At 34.5% G+C, this 22,127-nt stretch overlaps 1 protein-coding gene across 3 annotated transcripts in view; it reads right to left on the bottom strand.

The window, feature by feature from the left end:
* Papss (3'-phosphoadenosine 5'-phosphosulfate synthase) overlaps window positions 1-22,127 on the bottom strand; it is a 117,686-nt gene that overhangs the window by 26,167 nt on the left and 69,392 nt on the right. For all 3 annotated transcript variants that reach the window (XM_075377909.1, XM_075377910.1, XM_075377911.1), the window contains 4 exons: window positions 11,047-11,161; window positions 3,057-3,292; window positions 2,319-2,457; window positions 235-353 (listed from right to left, as the gene is read on the bottom strand). In XM_075377909.1, the coding sequence (XP_075234024.1) occupies window positions 235-353; window positions 2,319-2,457; window positions 3,057-3,292; window positions 11,047-11,161 (609 nt within the window). The remainder of the gene's footprint in view (window positions 1-234; window positions 354-2,318; window positions 2,458-3,056; window positions 3,293-11,046; window positions 11,162-22,127) is intronic.

Below are 22,127 nucleotides of genomic sequence, written 5' to 3'. Positions count from 1 at the left end.
TGTTACTTACTACTTCCAATACTCCAACTACAATTACTCCAAATCTATGTTACATGAAGTAAAGCAACCATCAATGACTAGCAATTTGATTTGAAATTAATGACGGCATTTTTACAAATTAAATAAGATTTTTTTTCATTCAGTTTATTATAAGAAAAAAATAAGCAATTTTACTTCTATCTACCTCGGACAACAAAATCTACATCAAAGAAATAAAATAGATATTTTACATACATGATCTTCAAGCAACTGAACGACTTGCAAAGTACTTTCCTCAACAGTTTGTTCAACGGTTTTAACAACAAGATCTGGTGTCTCTGGTTTTTCATATGCTTGATCTACACCGGTAAAACCTATAAAATAAGAAGACAATCACCACAGATATGAAGTTTAGAATTTTGTTATACAGGTTACACAATATTTAAAAAAATAACTAATACCTCAACATAATCTTCAAAACACAAAAAAGTTTAGCAAACAGTAACTGTAAAAATAATGCTCTAAAATTACTGGTCTAATAAAAAATGCAACAAAAACAGGGCTACCTATTTTAAAATATAAAGCTTTAGGGTTTCCTGAAGTTAAGACTTTACCATTACTACAATTTTTCCTAAAGCTTAAGCTTTTCTAAAGCCAAGGCTTCAGGAAAAAATTATCCGCAGACACAGCCACTTCCCAGTTTCTGGAAAATATTTTAAATTCCATAGATATCAAAAAAATTCCATCTAAAATTTCTTTGAGATCTCAGTAAAGTATTTGATTCAGTTTCACATATTTTACTGGTGTCAAAACTTAGCGGGTATGATATCAGAGCTGGTTACAATCGGTACCAGCTATAAACCAAATAGTTTAAATTTAATTTTTTTAATAAGACACATATAAAATTTAGGTTCTCACTTCAAAAGATGTAGAATCTGGAGTACCTTATAAGTGTTCTTGGCCCCTTGTTTTTCTTATTATTTATTAATGACCTGTCTCAAAAATCTTGAGCCATTCATTGTAACCCTTTTGCAGACAACACAGTGTATCTAGGTCTGAAGCAAATTGTTTAAAAGGAATTGAAAATTTTATGATAACTTTTCAAAAAATTATTCACTGGATCAATTAAAACCGACTAACTTTAAATGTGGATAAAACAGTTCAACTATGCTTCTCATAACATTGTTCGTAAACATAACATTGTTCGTAGTTTGAATGGGATTCCCATTAATGATAACAATAACATTTCTGTTGCCGATAAAGTAAACTATCTAGGTGTTTTAATCAATGAAAGGTTCTCGTGGGATCATCAAATCGATTTAATTTGCAACAAAATCAAACTCTACTGTTGCTTTGAAACACCTTAATAAAACTATAAGCTAATATAAGATATTTATTACAACTACATATATTCTCATCTAAAGTATATCATCTCTTGGGGCTCCATCAAAAAGTCAGAAAAGTTTTTAAGGCGAAAATGGGATGTCAGATCACTATAAGACACCCACCTGCATATTATGAATTGTGTACATAGATATTTAGAAAATTAAATATGGTAACTTATACTTGTGTTTATAGTTATGAATGTAATCTTTGCTAAAAAGAATAGTCAGTTATTCTTAAAAAATAACAACATCCACCTCTACCAAATCAGACAACGAAACTGTTTTTAAATAACTCAACACAACTCTTTGGCCTAAAAGAATGGGGCTAATTATGCTTCCATTGCCATTTTTAGTGAACTACTGAACTGTTTGAAAAGTCTTTCTAAAAAAATATATTTAAAATAAAATTAAACAATTTTCTTTTACAGAAACAGCATTACTCTTTAGTTGAATTAAAAAAAAAATACTTATTTTTCTGCATCCCATTCAAGTATATAAATATGTGCTGCTCAAAATAATTTTCAATAGCGCCTTCTGAATTGTGAATTACTTTGTCATAATTCTTTATATTAATGGAATACTTAACATTACTAATATGTTTATATTTAAATAATTAATATGAACAAATTTATTTTTTATCTTATAATTTGTTATTATATATTTATTTTTTATTTTATAATGTGATGTATATAATGCATTATAAACCAGTCAGAATAAAATATTTATTTATTTAGTGACTGATTACTTTACAACTCAGAGGCATGTACTACCACCAGCAATTGATAATATAACTGGACAAATTGTATTATAAAAATTGATACGGTATTACAGTGCACTGACTGACAATAATTAGCAATCAATCGCATTATTCTAGAAAAAGAATTCATCATTAATATGATATACCATATACAAATAAAAATGAAGGGAAATACTATAAGTGAATGTAAAGTGTACCTTTAATAGAACCTTCTCTTGCTTTTTTGTAAAGTCCTTTCACATCTCTTTGTTCACAAACATTTAAAGGCGTATCAATGAACACTTCAAAAAACGGTAAATCATTATCTTTATGAATCTTCCTTGCCATTTCTCGATCCTGTAAACCCATTAAACAATGTAATACAATAATTCAATTACACAGAGTCTCTGTGTACACAAAAATTTTACACTCATTATGATTGTGTATGCAATACTGAGTCAAGATTTAAATTAGCACACGGAATTGGTGATGTTTTAGTTATAATAACATTTTTGCAAAATGGAATCTGGCAAAGATAAATCTGGCAAAATCAACTGTAAATGATAAACCTAAACAAGGCCTAACAGTTTACATAGAAGAAAAATACATGAAATCTCTTATGTATACTAAAAATAAGTAATTAAGTTAGTTTTGAAAATTAAATTTATTCATGTGTTACAAATTAATGAAAAGTTTACTATCTATACATTCTTTCAAGTCAGTAGGCAGTTGCAGTTTTGTATATGACACACTTATTAATACTGTTATTCACCTTATTTACTACATAATATTTAGAAAATTGTTTGTAATTTTCATGAATGAATCTCAAAAATGAAGTAACTACTTTGTTTTATTCACATCACTCAGTAAACGCAAAACTTTTTCATGCGGCCATTACTTTCTTTTCAATAATGAATGAGCATCACGTAGAAAAAATCAAATAATGATAACATTACCTGCGCGAATGGTGAAACAAAACTGCATAATGCAATAACACCGCTATCAGCAAAAAGACGAGCGACTTCAGCAACTCTACGAATATTTTCTTCACGATCCTCTTTACTAAAACCAAGATTTTTATTTAAACCGGTTCTAATATTATCTCCATCAAGTCCGTAAGCTGGTATACCTTGTGATACCAAGTACGCTTCCATTTCAAATGAAATTGATGTTTTGCCGGCTCCTGAGAGACCTATCATAACAAAAATATAGTAAATGTAAAATACAATAATTAAATTAATAAATATCAAATCAAGATGCTCAAGAGAATCAGATCTTCAATCAGATGCTTCATTAACCACCCCAAAAAAAAAAGTTATTAATATATTGCTGGTAATACGTTTAATAATATTTACTAGAAACAGCACTTATCAATATTTATTATAAGTCTAAGATTTGTTTTAATGAAGTAATGAGGATATTTGTAAAGCTATACATTTTATTTATTTAAAGTTGTAATACCTTGCCAAGACCAGTGAAATGAAGGGGGCATTCATTAACCTCCAAGTGTTACTTCTTTATGTTCAGCAAAGAGACTAGATGGGATTAATATCATTACTCTTAAAAAAGGAACTCCAGCTGTGCTTTAAAAGTCCTCATTCATTTAGCCAGGTATTCACATGGCAGCTTTTTATGTTCTCTAATCTTTGCTATCCATTTTCATACTTTTCTATTTTTTCCTTTCACACTATTTCACTCATTGTCACCTATGTCATCAAATTTTTTATGTTGAATTACTTCTTCCAGAGTATCCTCCGTGACATATTCCGATCTTATCTGGTGTCCCTACGGTTTCTTTTCTCCTACCCTGTCTTCTTTAGCACCTACTTGTTCCCAAATCTTTTCATCTAGATGGTATCATTCACTTGTCTTTATGAACTACTCCACTTTCATTCTTCTTCTTTAGCATCTAAATCTATACTGTGAACAAAGCCACACCATATATTAAGCATCTTTATTCATTTCTTAAACCCTTTGTTCACAGGTCCATACAGTTAATATAATTAAAAACATGCAGTGGTAATTGTGCGATTTAACACAGGAATAATTCAAAAATCATGCTGCCATGACATTGCATTTGTTAAAGCACGCGTAGAAATATTATTTTAGGCCTATGGTGGGAGTAAGAATATCGATATATGATATTGTCGTGTGTTCACAGCTCAACCACGATATTGAAAGAGTAACAAATGCAACTGTTTATGTAAATACAATTTATTAGTTTAAATATATAGAAATTAAGACAAATCAATAATAATAATAATAAACAAAAATAAACAACAAACATCAATAAGAATAATAACAATAATGAATAAATTACACCATGCCTGGTAAGCTTATGTGAGGATTTGGCTCTGAATTGAGTAGGAGTTGAGCATAATCTTTCATGAGAAACTGGGATGGGGGCCTCAATCCAATACAGCATGTCCCAATGGCTGATACAAAATGATCCTGTAGATAAGCAGGGCAGGTGTGAATAAGATGAAAATCTCAAATAAGCACCAATGGATCAACTGAGATGAAGAGGAAATGGTCAACGAGTCGAAGATGGAAAAGTAGTTTTCTCAACAGCAGAGGGGGTGGAAGAGCCTAAGAGGTGGGTCTCCGAAGAAAACTCAGGGCACATCTAGATTCTGTAAGGTGGCACCTTTATCGCTGGTCTTACTTTGCATAGCGTTTATACCGTAGCAAGAGGAAATTTATTTATTGGCGAACAATCACTAGCCTTGGGTGGATTGGCTTTAATGGTAAATACGAGTAACAGGACACTTCAACAAAGAAATAAAAAATTTGGAATTTTGGATCAACTGCATTTGGGGACATGGAATGTATGAGGAATAAACAATAAATTGCATCTGTTAGAGGAGGTTTTGCAGGTAAGAAGTATTGACATGGCCCAGAAACGAAGAAGAAACTGAAGGGAAGCTATGATTATGAGAAATACAGATTAATATATATTGGTGTACTACAGAATATACGTGTAAAAGCAGGAGTGGCTATTATGATGAAGAGGAAATGGAAAAACCAAATACATTCATATCAATGGATAAATGAAAAAATCATGACCCTGCGATGTAAAATACAAAGTGTCTCTCATGTGTTTCATTTGTGTATATGCACCAGAAAAAGGAAAGCTAGAGGAAACGATAGAATTTTATGAGAAGGTACATTAAACTATTGAAAGATGTAATAGAATGATTATATAATTATAGGAGGTGATCTGAATGCACATGTTGGGAAGGTACTCCTAGAAGGAATTATTGGATGTAATGGGGAAGGTGATGTGAATTATAATGGAAGACTCCTACAGGATTTTTCAAGCGTTAACAACATAAGAGTAATGAATATATATTGTAACAAGACCAGTATAACGGACCTGAGTAACGGATTCCTACCATTTAAAAAGAAATTAGTAGAAAATATAATAATGGAAGAATTCCAGAAAGGGGGTAAAGAAACCTTTTTAGTAAAGATAACAGGTCTCTTTAACAATCTCATCTTTTGTAATACTGTCCACTGACACACCTAAACAGATGTTCCATGAGAAGAGTTATTGGACCAGGATAGTAATTTCATGGGAATGTGTGAGGGTGGATGATCATTCTCATGCTTTGAGTTGGGTTTGGTCTGGCAGGTAAAGAGGATAGGAGTATAAATACTCCGGGGAAGACCAGCTGAATGGAGTACTGCTAAATCAGTCTAAGCAAGATTTTATGAGTTCGGTGAGATGTGAGTGCTATGACAGAGGAATTATTACGCGAGTTCGGCGTGATTAAGGTAATGTCATAAGTAATTCCAGTGTAGACAGTTCATGAAAACAAGAAATGGTTTCGTGAGTTACTGTTAGTCTATAATGAAAGAGATAATGTACTAAATTTCATTCATAAATTTTTAGGGTAATTTTATTTGTGAACAGCAAAAATATTTGCAATAAAAGAACTTTATACCTGTCTTATCTATTGTACTATTGTTAATACAAGACTAGTGGTTAAAAGTGTTAAGACTAGAGGTCATGCTAATGTCATTTGTCAATGGGAGTGAATTCTGCTTTTCAGTATTTATCTATCAATGAATAAATCCTGACGATTACTTTAAATTCTGTGTTGTATATAATCACTGTTTATTATTATTATTGTTTGCTGTTGTCATTTATATTCTGATTATTGTTGTGTTTGTGATTACTATGATTATTATTTATTATTGTCGTTTACTATTATTATTATTGATTTGTCTTATTTTACTTATGTGTTTAGTCAATCTCTCAATATCCTGATCGTGCCACGAACATGCGACAATATTTTAAACATAAGAGGATTCACAAATGCACCTGGTCTGCTAGAGGACAATCCTCAATGGTTGATTACTTCATTGTGAACCAAAAATAGCATTATTATTTGACGATGTCAAAGTATTTAGGGAAGCGGATGTCAATTCGGATCATTTTCTGTTAGTGGCATTAGTTAATAATAAGGCTCGATAGGTAAAGAACCGATCTTATCCAAATAAGGAATATCAATAAAAGGTAACCTTTTCAATGAAAGGTCAATACTGAATCTCTATAGGCACAGGATGATGATGATACTGCTGATGAAAAATTCCAAATAATGATAATATTGGTGAGAATGGGAAAATTTAACTAGAATAATAAAGAAAGAAACTTATGAAGCCCTTGGATGTCGACGAGAGTCTCAGAGGAAAAAGATAAATTTATGGAGTGAAGAGTTGAGAGAGGTAGTACAGAATAAAAAATAATTATATTTAAAGTGGTTAAAAACAACAAAGGAGGAAGAAAGAAACAAATTTATATATATTAGAGGGCAATTGCTAAACAAATTTTTAAAGAACAGCAGAAGTATGAAGTGGGATTCACTCATAAGTATAACCGCAAAGATCTCCACGGGCATCAAAATATTGCTTATAAAATTATGAAATGCTTAAGAAGTGGGAAGAAGGATTATACCCAAATTCCAGTTGTGGTACACAAAGAATTTCTGACTTATTTCCAACAGATCTGGTTAATGGACGATTCTAATAAGGAAAATTTGGAAGATCAAGATGTTGATGACTTAGAGGAAATCGACAAGTCGGAAATTTCAGTTAGAAAATGAACTAAAGAGAGTCAAGAATAGGAAGGCTTCAGGAAGTGACGGCTTAGTGATAGAATTAAGAAAGTACTCTTTTGAGAATTTTAAACGCATATTCTTGAGATTTCTAAATTTATGCTGGATTAAACTCAAAATACCAGATGAATGAAGATTAGCAATTATCGTGCCTATTTTTAAAAAAGGAAACATAAGTCAGTGCGAGAATTATCGGGGCATCGGCCTTCTACATAAAGATTATAAAATATTCTCAATATTTACTCAAAGATTACAGGTATTAATTGAAAGAAGAATCTGGCTTCAGGAAAAGAAGGTCTTGTACCGACAACGTCTTTATTTTATTAACAGGAGATCTACCAGGTCATGCGGTTTTTATGGTTTCTCACATGCGTGATGATTTGCCCATTGTTCGATGCAGGAGACTATTGGTTTACGTCTATTGCGATTGCCAAATCGCTTCTTTGGCACGAGTTAGGTGAGGATCGGTGGCCATTTTCTGCGGGGTGTTTGTTCCTGCTTGCATCAGGGATTTGTTTGACGCTTTTGCATCATGGATGGGTTGATCAAATCTTCTTAGTATGAGTTGCGGTCTTGACTGAAATGCTGTTTGAGGTGTAGGGGGGGGGACCTGGTACAGATTATTTTCTTGGCAGTTTCTACGTCTGTATTTTGCAATTTTACTCGGCTAGCTTACCTCTCTCATCTTGCACTGGCGACTGTGGGTTTATTTAATGTTACCTTGGTGGCTAGGGCGCCGCCAGGACAGTTTGATTAGCCGGAGGTAGGCGTACTTGGCCTACCACGAGACCAACCCACCGGGTTGGTCTAGTGGTGAACGCGTCTTCCCAAATCAGCTGATTTGGAAGTCGAGAGTTCCAGCGTTCAAGTCCTAGTAAAGCCAGCTATTTTTACACGGAATTGAATACTAGATCGTGGATACCGGTGTTCTTTGGTGGTTGGGTTTCAATTAACCACACATCTCAGGTATGGTCGAACTGAGACTGTACAAGACTACACTTCATTCACACTCATACATAACATCCTCATTCATCCTCTGAAGTATTATCTAAACGGTAGTTACCGGAGGCTAAACAGCCTCCGTATCAATGGGGGTCGTGCTAGGGAGTGTGTTCTTCACTCTTCCGGGCGCGGTTTTACTGACTTAGCATTGCAGTTTTTGGTTGAATTGGAGTGCACTATTAACGGACAATTAACGAACTGTAGTTGCGATCAACGTTTTAGTTTATCCAAGCGGGCCTCAAAATTGAAGCTGAAGTGGGAGATTAGAGGTTATACTCAACTTCCGGACGGACCAGACCTGAGGTTCTTTGGGATTATGTTTTGGTTTGTTTGCACTCTAATCACACAATCTATTAATTATTGCTATCGTGGATATCGGCGGTTTACTGAAAGACTGGCTCTACAGTAACATATTTATGCGGTAGAACGTTTAGGTGTTAGCAAAGTTAGGCGCGGGGTCTTCGTGCTTCCGCGAGTTTGGTAGAGCAAAGTAATTCCAGAGTGCTACATGGTAGTGTTATTATGTGTCCGATGCTTTCGGAGAAGACTAGGATAAGGCTGAATTACTGATCCCCATCAGTAATTACTTATTACTGATGGGGATCTCTTTCGAGGCATTCGCATCGGTGAAATCTCACCGAGGCCGGCTGATTCCTGTGGAATTTTAATCAGTTTGAAAGCTAGAAGATGTCCACCGATTATGCCAATAATAGCTATAACGAGGGGGTGGTGTGGCAACCGGACATGTCACAAGGCGGGTGTTCGTCTCTAACGGGGAGGGGAATTGATCGTCTTCTTCGGAGGGAGGGATGTTCAACAAGGATTTTGCCCGAACTGGATAGTTGATGAAACTGTGGACCATGTCCTCTAGGTTTGATCCCAGTACGAGGCTGAACGAACCAGGGTTATTAGGAAACTTGAGAGCGTTAACTCCTTTCTAGATCTGAGGGTCAATTGGAAAACCCAATTGGAAAACCGCAGATAGTAGAACATTGTAGCTGGCTTCCTTCGTTTCCTCGCACTGCGTAGGACAGCTGAGGGGGTCTACGCAAAGTAGTACCCCGGGTGGCTAGGGTTCCACCTAGACAGTTAACTGGCCGGCCGGAGGTATGTGTATTGGCAGCGAGCCTCGGTTAATTTGAAGATAAATTGTTAAAGTCAAGTAGCAGAGCCGTTGTCGGCGAGGGGCTGACTGCACTGCCGAGTACATGGTAGTCCATGCAGTCGTGAGGTATAGCACTGTCTTGCCGAGTACGGTCTCTAGATGAGATAAAGTAAATGTCACGAGAGACTGTGATGGAGCAGAGTGGGAAGAGGTCTGTCCTCGATTCTCTGGTAGTCCAGACCAGTCCGTAGTAGTTGAAATAAATTTATGAGGCTCAAACTTGAATCAGTTGCGATCAATTAAGGAAACTAGCTTCATATTAATGTTGTTGCGATCAACACGTTCTATGGAATGTTTTAATATTCAAAATACACTCATTCAATTCCGAAGTATGAGTCGATAAGTGATAAGTATAAGGTAAGTGATAAGTGTGAACTAGGCGCGGGGTTCATGATTCCGCGAAATCGGTTAGCTAGTTCAGAGGGCAACGATGTAGGACAGAAGAGTTTTTTTTTTAGTCGATTGGTTTGCTTGGCATTTCTCCCGCAACCACCCTATTCGGTCGCCCTAAAGCATAAGACCGAATGTCTGTGCCACAATCGGCTATTGAGCCACGAAACAGTTTAGCGATCAGTATCCTAACTAGCTCCTAGAGCTAACCTAAAACCGTGAGCGGAATAAGCGTGGTACCATACACCACTCGCTTGCGTGTCCCACCGCCCACATGTCATACATCACTAAAACGGGTAGGCACACCCCGTCAACTACTAAAACATATATGACTATCAATAATTTATCTCGTCAAAGACAGCGATTCGCTGCCACGCCTAGGCAGCTGAATGCCAGCAAGTACCTGTCCACCATTAAAGCGCTTGGAGCCTTAATCTGACTGGTAGCCAGCGACATCTCTCGGTTAGCTTCCTACAGCAGCGCGGTAGGAGTCTTTCCCTTAAATAAACTACTAATGTCGGTTGAACAAAGCAACGGCATCAAGGAACTCTCACACTGTCCGACAATGCGGCTCAAACTAGTGATGTCGTATCCTCATTTATACACTACTGTATACTGCGAACGACAATGCCAGGACCGTATAAAAAATGACTTGAAAGTTAGGCCATTTCGTCCGACGATCATTAATGAACTGTCAGATACAGACACGGAATGTCGCACTGCATCCTGCCGAGCTTTATTAGAAAATTTCGTCGCTGCAACGCACCGTGAAAAGGTGCTTTTTACTGAGGAATGAGCAATCTATCGCGGTTTGCGTACCAGAAATGTTTAATTTTGAGCAAACAAAAATTCTTTATTACGCGACCCTAAATCCTTATTAGTCGGAAAGAAATCCACCGCACCTCATGATATGGACTGGAATGAGAGCTCGTCATACAATTAAACATATTCTACGTTACAGAATAAATCGGAAGAGACTGTTAACAGATGTAGTCGTTTCCTAGTTTATAATAAACAGAAGAGATCACGGACGTAAAATATCGATAAGTAATAACGACTAATCTACGAATCGCATGCTACGATGAGAAATATGAGGAAATAGCGAGGTAAAAAAATTAACGTTAATGATAACCACAGTAATCGCGGTTTTAAATAGAATGTTTTAAATATTAGTTATTACCTTATTCTAGTAAAATAAACTTTTTTTAACCGATAATAAAAAATATCAATAATAATTATTATCGTACAATTAATAAAATCGATGTATACCTGTGAACCAGACCGTACATCCTCTGAATCCTCTAACGTTACCGAGTACTTGACCGCGTTTATCTCTTGATACATGATGCTTCTGTATAGTCACGTTTGTAGCAACTTGTACCGCCTGTTGACAAAAATATGTAATTCTAAAGTACGCTTTGTAGATACAGAAATACAAAAAATTAAAATAAACTTATAATTTTTTATCTAAAAATTCGTCGTTGAACCTTTTAATTAAATTAAATATTTTAAGAACATCGTTCTATTAATAACACGATACGTAAGAAAGATTAATTTATTCAAAAAAAAATCACTCTTTTAAGAGAGTTAAATAGAGATGAATGGATAAAATCGATACTCAGGGAGAGGTTTAAATCCGAGCAGATACTTTGAAAAAAACAGGAATAATGCAGGACTGTATCGGTGATGATCATAAAAATCAAATATCATAACAGATAAATAAGATAGATCCAAATGTAATAAATAAAAAGTAAATGAAATCAAAGACCTAATGAATATTCTTATATCGTTATGTTTTAAGACTATTTTGTTTTAAACGTGGCCGTTATTTAGCTGCCGATCAAATCAGTACTCGCATAATATGGATTTCCGTGGCAGAACGGTAATGTCTCGGCCTTTCATCCGAGGGTTTCGGGTTCGAATCCCAGTCGGGCATGGCATTTTTCATTCCCTACAAAATTCCGTTTCCATATTCCACGATCAAGCTTCAAAATTTGTAGTTAATTTCATCATCATAATTTATAGTCTTATACGAAGTCGGTTCCTTTTTAGTATCTGTTACGGTTAAAAAGTAACCCGTTTTTCTAGTTTTAAATTTTAAACATTTTTTTAACAAAATGTACGCAGCGAAACGAAATTGTTACAATTTTAACAAATCTCTGTCGGGATTCTACATATTCTAAGCTAATAATAATTTACTTATCTCGTGTTTTGGCGATTTTGCGGCAAATTCTTTTTCCGATCGTTAAAAAGTTAGTTTTTACGCCAATTTTTGAGTCTTATTCTCGATTTATAAATAGGATATTTATATAGTTTACGCGTTTTAGTAAACCTTACAAAGTGCGTTTGAACCGACTTAATAGCTTACACAGTTATTGCGAAATGATTACACATGTGAACAATAGAAAAGTTGTTTGAAAACTAATAACAAATTCTTAGAAATTTTTGTGTGCCGGTTTCAGTAAAAATAGTCAGAAAATTCCATCACGTATGGTTTTTTCAATAAATTAATTTTTTAATATTCTCAAAATCGATAATATATTTTATTTATAAAACGTTGAATAAAATATTAGGCCTCCGTCAATTATTTTTGATACTTTACTATTAGTTTGGTTACGCGGAATGAATACAAGTAGCGTCCATACATAATTTTGGTTCCAAACAGTAAGATGAGTGACTAACAAGATTAATTAGAGTGACTTTACGAGTCATTTTTGTCAAGCTATTAGCTAAGGTGATGACTCACTAATTCCTCCTCCCCTTCGCTCTACTGAAATAAAAACAACTCAGTTGCGATTAGAACATTCTGTCGAAAGGTTTTGCTAGTGTAAAATAGTTTTCTAAACCTACATTGTTTTAGATTTCTTTTATTTTTAGAAGTTATTTTATTTGCGCTGTCCTTGTATTTTTATATCTCGAAACGGCTTCAAGGGGTTGGGTTAATTCACCTAATAACTTCTGTTTCATTTACGGAAAATTTGTGGTGAAGAAAAAGGAAATAAATAAACAGACTTTGTTAAAAAAGTGTACTAAATCCATTTTGGGATAAAACTTGGTAATGAAGATAACACGCGGGCCCCTCGTACAGTTTGTTCTACTTATGCGGAAGAGTTACGCAAACGGACAAAAGGTAAGAAAACGTTTTTTCGGTTTCTAGTAGCAATGATCCGAAGAGAACTCAACAGTAACGATTGCTAATTTTGTTTTTTTAATGTACAATTGTTCGATCTAAAAGATAAGAAATAAAATCGCGTATCCAAATTATTATTCGGCAATACCGTGTAAGCTATTAAGCTGAAGGGTACCTTCAGTTGCAGCAAAAATAGAAGATATACTGAACAACTCCGAAACAGAGTCGCAGGATGATTACGACGGTAATGATGATGTTGATTTTACTTCCGGTAGTTCCGAACAACCTTTTTCACAGAACGAACTGAACGACTTGTTCAGAGATTTAAGTCTTCCTAAAAATTTAGCACGATTTTTAGGATCTAGATTAAATAGAAAAAAAACTTACTGGCCCCTGACACTTCTTTCTCGTGGTACAGAAACAGAGAAAAAGTCTTTGCTCCGTACTTTTCTGAAGATTGAAGATTAATTTATTGTAACAATGTCCCTGGTGTATCGGAGCAGTTGAAAATAGAGTACGACGTAAATGAATGGAAGCTGTTCATTAATTTGCCCAAAAGAAGCCTCGAAGCTGTTATTCTTCATAACGGCAACGAATACACTACGAAGAATACACTACGAATACAATACATTACGAAGAAGTCGTAAACAAATTTCTCGGGAACAATAAGGACCCAAATTTAACTGTATATGAAAACACGTTAATGAAATTCCAAGACTTGCGTTGTTCGATGAACTTGAAGGTACATTTTCCGCTTTCTCTTATCGATTACTTCTCCGAAAATCTTGGTGCTAGTACAAGTCTCCGTAGAGGTAAGGAAATGTGCAAAAATTCTTTCTTCAAGTTCTATTACGTTTTTATAAGTAAAGGTTTTCCATTTTCTTTTTTTTAGTATTGTGAAAAATTCTTACGTAGTAGAAAAAAAACGGCGGCTATATTTTGAAATCGGCGCACAAAGTAACATAAAAATCAGTTATCAGATTACAAACTTAACAATTCCTTAATTTTGTTGACCTATGTTATTACAAATTAAAATTTTAGCGACCGTTTTGAGGCGAACCCGACGGCCGATCGCGCCCAGTCGTGTATTTTTGCAATCCTTCACCGACGCTTAATCGAATCCGAAATCAAAATCCGGAACAAAACGAGTCCGCGCACGTACATATTGAATTTGATAACGAACTATTCGTTCGAATCAAATGAAACTAGACTAGTAATATTGTGCAAAATACAACATTTCAGGGTCAATCAAAACCAATAGGAAAATTTATCGGCGTTGAAAGAACTAATGTAGAATATTAAGCAGGATTCAAAGGTTAACCGGCTTCTGCTTACTTATGTTCATTAATTTCAAAGTGTATCATTTTTTGTCCAAAACGGGTCACAACATCCATATATAAAAAATAATTGATAACAGTAAGTAATAAAATGAAACATACGTATATGTACAGCCGATTCCAAACTGCATGGCATTCTCTCGGGAGATGATTCAATAGCCAAAAATAAGAAACAAGTTCATATAAACGTACGCCAGAAAATGGTTCGTTAGCGATTTTCAGCACGCAAAACAGTTAGGCTTGCTTTCTGCTCTCTCTATGAAATTACACCGTACTAAAATTCTCTGGGTATAAATCGAGAAGTAAATTTGGTGATTCCTTCAGGTATTTGATCTAAGAAATCGAATAAAAATAGTCCCGGATCTCTAACTCGGTTAGATTTTAAGAACGACGGGGTAAAACAAGAAAAGTTTTTCTCGGAAAATACAATGTTTTTAGGTTTGGAATAAAATAGCTTTGTTAATTTACCGATAAACATAAGAATACTACTAGTTAACTTTGTACAGAATTTAATTCTGAGAAAATTAAAAATATTTAGCGAACCGAAATTCGCTAACGAACCGTTTTCTGAGCTACGTTTATATGAACTTCTTTCTTATTTTTGGCCGTAGAATCATCTTCCTAAAGCTTCCGTGCAATTAGGAATCACTCTGTATATACGTTTAAGTGTGAGTGTATATATATATATATATATATATATATATATATATATAAAAGGTGCTGATCACCTATTATATCCATGCTTTACTCTACTATGTTTTATTACAAAACTAGCTACGCAAGGACGTGCTTACTGCACGCCTCCGCAGGTAGGCTATCCGAGCGGGTTGCCCTGACGGGCGGCATCTCGGAATAGGATTATTAGGTGTCCAAAATTGATTACCTCTTATATATATCAAATAAATACGCTACGCAATAAAACGATGGACAGGTACTTGCTGGCATTCAACGACCTAGGCGTAGCAGCGAATTGCTGCCTAGACGAAATAAATTTTATTATGGATGTCACATATATTTTTAGTACTTGTCGGGGTGCGCCAACCCGTTTTAGCAAATATATGACAAGTGAGCGGTTGGGATACGTAAGCCGATGGTGTATGGCACCACGCTTAGTCCGCTCACGCTGTTAGGTAAGCTCTAGGAGCTATGTTAGGATACCGGTCGCTAAACTGTTCGAGGCTCAGTTGTCTTCTGCTTTAGGGCGAAATTTAGACCGAATAGGGTGGTGGCGGGAGAAATGCCACGAAAACCGATAACGAAAGTTAAATTATAAATTTAACTCTAGAAATTGATATTAACGAATCGGGATTCTCCGCTAGCGATCGGTACATTCCGGCGCCTACTTTTTGGTTATAGTTCATTATTTTATGATGAAAAACAATCGCATAAATAAATAAAAAATATGTAAAAAAACGTTTAAAATAACATTATTAAATTAAACAAATAATTTTAGAATGGTATCTCAGAATGGATTTGACAAGCTTACGGGTTTGACACAAGAGTGGGGTGCCGGCGGTACTCCACTCTTTAGACAATCCATCAAGCGTATGAAAAAAACGGCAAAAACATCCTAATTGCAATTTGAAGCTGTAATTTTCACACATTCTTTCATGTCACCATTACAGCTTGTCTAATCCGGTCTGAGATATCGTCCTAAAATTATTTTTTACGTTTTAATGCGTTTAAATTAATAGCGGTGTTTTAAACATTTTTTTACGTATATTTTTATTTTCTTCTTTTTAGTGCGTTCAATTTAAAAGTAGTGTTTAAAAATTTTGTTTTCTACTTTTCAGTATTCTAAGTTTATACTTTACAGCTGCGCTAGCGGACAGGTTTGAGCGAAAGACGGGATCGGTACGTTTAACGGTGGGCGAGTGCAACGTAAACATAGGGCTAAACAAGCGATTCCCAAACTGTGCGCCGCGGCCTCTTCACAGGAACGCCGAAAAATATTGTAAAAGCTTCATAATTAATTGAACCAAGACGTTTATAATTATTAATTTAACGTTAATAAAGTAAAAAAATAATGAAGATACACGAGTTTTATTTATTTTTATCTCTTACTTACGAGTAGTCGTACTTTTATTTAGGGTAGGGCGCCGTGGAAAAATTTTAATTGAAAAAGGGGGTCGCAACTCGTAAAAGTTTGGAAACCACTGGGCTGAACGATTTAATTTCGGATAACCAAGATCCGGTCGATCAAGAGTGTACCCGATGAGTTAAACAGTTAGCGCTCGATCTACTAAATTTACACCGTTTGAATCGTAAAAATCGGAATAGCGGTTGCCGAGATATTACGGTGGCACCCCATCGCACCCCCTTCCCAATTTCCGAACGGCGCCCCGGGGGCGCTCGAAAATATTTTCATCTGACGGGTATCGCTGGGAGCGGAGGAGAGTTTATCATCCAGGGGGATCGAAAAGATTTTTCAGAGAGGTAGGACCAACCGATTTCGAGATATTTGTGATTTTCGTCCAAACATTCGGATCCGGTTAAAAAGTATTAAATTTTCCCAAAACTTCGAGATATATATACATATATATACCGACAGATATACAATAATATAAAAAGTATACACGGGTCCACAAAGAAACGAGTACTAACGAATCGGATTTTCCGCTAGCGATCGGTACATTCCGGTGCTAAACAAAGGGGAACGCACAGACAGACACACATACAAATGCCGTTTATTAGAGATAAATATAAATTTTACGTATTAAAAATAATAGCCGAGAAGAAGCAGCCTCCTTGTATGCCATTCGTCTTCCTACCAGCGAAACGAGATTAACTGCAGAGCTTACCCTTTGGAATTACAACTTTTTTTTACATTTTTTATAAAGCGCCGTGAACGTAATCGGAACTTGTACGAAATTAAAGGTTTCTACGCCTAACGATTTGGGAAATATTGTGTTGAAAGATCTGGAAATTATTTAACTTTTTTGAGTGATAAATGCGTTACATTTTTGTATTCCAAGAACTTAAAATGAAATGGAGAATTTTATCGCACCGTTAAACAGTTATTTGCCCGAGGCGGAATAATCAAGAAATTATGTTAAAATAATTTATTTTTTTTTGCAGTGATTGGTCCTAAACGATTATTATTTTACGACATATTTTTTTCACGAATATAAAGAAACGGGAAGTGGGATTTTTTATATAATGCGACCGATATTTGTCGTACAAAGAAAAGGAATCGGAATTAAATTAAATGTAACAAACTAAAAAAAAAGCTATCTACTTCAATAATATAAATTTCTATGAAGCAAACTTTATTTGGAATCGATCGCAAAAATAAAACAATATTTATTAGCGGCGATAACTTTAATTATACTATTTATAATAAAGCAAAACAGACAGTAAAACTGCAGAAATTCTACGTAGGAAAGAAAGTTATGACCTTTTTGAAGGTCATAACTTTCATGAGTACATGATACCGATCGTATCAGAGAAACAAACATAAATTTTCTGATCAAGAGAACATTGATAATTTTAGAAATAATACTGAAAAATTTAAACCTTCCGTTCTTAATAAAAAGCAAAAACGTACAAAAAAATTATAACGAACAAGAATGAAATTTTAACACGGCTATTTAGATAATTAGTTTCAATCGCCCAAAATTCGTAATTTACATTTAAAAATATATTTAAATAATCTATCATAAGCACCCAAAATACTAGTTCCATTATCTAGCAGAGGTTATAACTTATTTTATTACGGCGACAGCAGTAAACAACTCTCTAAAGTTTTACAATTAAACTACGTTTTATTTATTAATTTTTCGTATTAAAAATACCGTTTTGAAGAAGTAAAATAAACTGAAAGTATTTTTTAATAAGAACAAAAAAAAACCACAGACAAAGATAAAATTTTAATCGATAGTACCACCGTTAAAAGTTACAGCAGCCCGATTTAACTTAAAAGAAAATAATTTTTGAAAATTAAATTTTGGATTATGTAAAAAGGAAAAAAATTATTATTTTATTCCCAAATATTTGATCTAAGCAAATAAAAGAGCGAAACGCATTTTCTGTAAACGACAATTTATTTTGTAACCGCTGAAAAGTTTTCAGGAATCGCAACAAAAAACCTTCATAAATTGAAAACCGACGACAGAATAATGAAAGCAGGAGACGAAGAAACGATTGTATTTTGTAAATCTTTGAATAATTTTAACGATTACTAAAAAATTTAACACTATATAAAAATCTGTCGATATATTCTAATAAACTGACCGTCCGGTAGCGGTTGGGAGGGGTTATTCGTTTCGGTGAACGTTAAAAAATACTGACCGTCCTTAAGATTTGATTACCGGTTAACAGTCGGATATTTTCTTAATTTCACCAAGTCGCAGTAAAACTTTCACCGGTATTTAACTAACCTTCACCGGGGTTACCGTTCGATTCTAAGCGGCACCGGTCGGAGTACAAAAAAAAAATGAAGGAAATGGAGATAAATTAAAATCAAGGATCTGGACCCGCCAAAAGAAACCGTTTACTTCTTTAAGGTTAATCGAAGTCAAGTGCGATATAATTTACGTATCGTTTTGCCTGTATTACATTGAGAGATGATATAAAATAGTAACTGAACATCCTCTATAAAAATTTATGTTTTTTTTTTTTTAAGTTATCGTGAGATTAACGGTTAATGATAATTTAAAAACAGAAATAAATCGTTAAAATTCTCTTCGATAATTTTTTAAAATCAATACGACACATAATATCCGAAAAAAAATTATTTATAAATTGAAATTTTTAATTTTAATATTTTTGTGCGACGCAATAAACCCTGATGCAAAACGGTACATAAATACGATCGCACACATAAACCGCTAATAAATCGCTCTCCTCGCGTAGACCAGTACGTGTCTCTACCTAATACCGGGCATTTTGAGTATATAAATCGGAATTCTTGGAATTCAGTGAGAGCTACATATTTTTTTTTTAAATTAAAAGAATATAAATCCCGTTTATTTTTACAACTGTAGCGGAAGAGGAAAGAATAAAGCCGATCGAGTACGCAGATGACTAAGCGATGAAGAACAAGAGGAGGAACCGCTGTTCACACGACGCTAAATACTGAAAATGAAGTAAGAATTTAGTTTTTGAAGATAAGCAGCGGTAAAATGAAAGCGAAAAGGCTCGATAAGAAAAAAGACTACATTAATATATCGACGAAGGATTGCAGAACAAGATAGAACATAGATCGGGAAATCTAGCGAACGGAAACCGTGCAGAAGGTAAGACGTAGAATATCTATACCGAAAGGGATTTTGAATATCGTAAGCGTTAGTACTCGTAATAGCGAAGGATAACGATCTAACCGAGGAAGAGATCTGTGAAACGCTTCCGCCGAAGGATGTTATCGTTTAGCGATCAAAAAGAAACTCGAATAGTTTTGAACTACGGTCGCGGAGAAGAATCAAGACATCGAAATAGAAAAGCAATGAGAAAATACTGGTAAAAGAAGAGGGTCAGAATTTGACGGAGGCGATAAAGAAGAAACAGATATCTTGTTTGGGGGACATCCTGCAGAGAAATCGCTTTCGGTGCGGCAGCATACAGAGAATGATAGAAGGAAGAAGAAATAAAAAACGATCGGGATACTCGAAAGTATTACGAAGAGAAGAAGCTATGAAGCGGACCAACCGTCCAGAAACATTCATCAAAGCAGAATAATATTTATTGACCGTTTTTTTTCTTGCGATGAATTAACAGAAAAAAAAACATAAACTGTATGTATTTTAACTTATAAAGAATATGAAGTATGAATGCCGCTGTCTAAACCCGTACTAAAATTCTGATGCCGTAACAAGAATTGAATCCTAACGACTAAAATATTAATTTCCTAGTTTGCAAACGATCAAAGAGCTACTTTATAAGCGGCATTCACCGTATTTAATTAAATTTTCCGGTAAATTCGCAAGCTTTTTCGTTAGAGAACTAGCAAAATTTTGTTACGGAAGCCTGAATAGTATTATTGTTGCGTCAAGGTAGCGTCTTCTACCGAGTATACAAATAAGTTTATTTTTCTTACGATCGTGCGCAAATATATGTTTTATTAACTGGCACAAAAGAATACGGTTTCAGAGTGTAATTTATTTTCCACATTAACTAAAACGGCGCTAGCTTATACAATCCTACGCAGGATTGTAATGAGGTTACACGTATTGTTAAACCGGAAAATTCTTTCTACTTTTAAATCTCACCGAGATGTCGATGATGAATGTTTCAACAAAGATCTAACGACTATACGAATAGCCCTTTCGGTATAACTGTATAAATACCGGATAGACCGATGTACTCGTATAAGCAGATATAAATTTTATTTTTCAAATCGTTCTAACAAAGAAACGCACTTTTTGAATAAAGAAAGAAATATTCAAGCCGTACTATTACAACATATGTAACATCTAAAAATGAATAAATAAATCGGCGAATCCAGTTTCAATATTGTAACCTGTAACGGTAGAAAAAGTTAAAAACAATGCTTATTTCATCTAAAACGTACCCCTTAACTGTTTACGAGTAATAATACTAAAATCCATAAAAAATAATATATAAATTGTAAATGTGACTGTAAATTACGATATAAAATAAAAAGCGAAAGGAAGGTGTAATGAGAGATGATCTCGGCGGCCGATGGCTGAAGCTGCGTTAAATTTTAATAAATTAATCGCTGTAGATCACCGAAGTTAAAACGAGTCTTGCTCCTCTGAAATTATTTGCATTTATTATCGGCTAACGATCGTAGTCGATGTCGCTTAAAAAAAAAACCCAACATTAAAAACTTAACAAGAAGAAAATTACCATTTGAATAAAATAATAACCGCAATAATAAATTAAAAACAGAGTATAAAATACATTTACACAAGTCACGTTTACAAGTAACTTAACACACACGCAAACAAAACTACGTACTAGAAATTAAATACACACTGGTTATTAATGCACGCAACCTTGTCCTAGTTGAAAGGTCAGATAAATATGCACAGTACATTCAAATTCCACGATATAACTTAAGTATTATTAAATATGTAATGAAATACTAACATATATATATGCGGTGTGTCTGTTTGTGTGTGTAGATGGGGGGGGGGTTGTGTGTGTATATATTGGTTCATGCAATTTAAGTAAAAATAACACTTTATTTTTTCTGTATTTTTATTTGAAATATAGCTATAACTGATAATTATATAACTTTGAAATACATTTATACGCATGTATGTTAGATGTCATAATCGTAAAAGTTGTAGGAGAACACAAGACGTTCAGAAAACTGCAAACAAGTGGAATCTCATCGTCTTCTGAATCGAACATAACGCTCAACACTTGCACGTGAAATGCTGAAATGCAAAATTTCTTTTTAAGGGACAAAAAACACGAGAGGATTTATCATCGTCCTCGATAAAGTCAAAAAATATAAAACGCGATGAAACAAATTAATAAGTAAATAAACATTTTTAAACGCGAGAAATCTTCGGCTCTAACAAGCGATAGCTTCATTCTGTTCGTCGCAAGAACCGGCTGTACCGTTACTTCAGGAAAAAACTCTGTTTAGCGCTTCTTATACTTAAGCGCTTTACCTCCATCGTAAAAAACTGATACGTTGCGAGTGGAAAATCACTCGGCACCCTTTTGACAATAATTAACAAATTATAGACGTCGCATCTACTCAGATCGTTTTCTAACACTACTTTCTGTAACGCGACCGATTGTGTAACGGAACTTCATAAAAAAAAAGAATCGATCAGGAATTAACGAAGACAAAATTGGAACGGAGGAATTAGAGAATTGTAACGATGTACATTTAATATGTTATGTATTCGACATCTTTCTTTTCTGACGTCGTGTACTAAAAGAAACAGTAGGTTATTCGTCGTGCT

This window comes from Lycorma delicatula, chromosome 10, assembly GCF_047948215.1.
Source record: "Lycorma delicatula isolate Av1 chromosome 10, ASM4794821v1, whole genome shotgun sequence".
In the NCBI taxonomy this organism is placed as follows: domain Eukaryota; kingdom Metazoa; phylum Arthropoda; class Insecta; order Hemiptera; family Fulgoridae; genus Lycorma; species Lycorma delicatula.
This window is presented reverse-complemented; position numbering and strand designations above follow the sequence as displayed.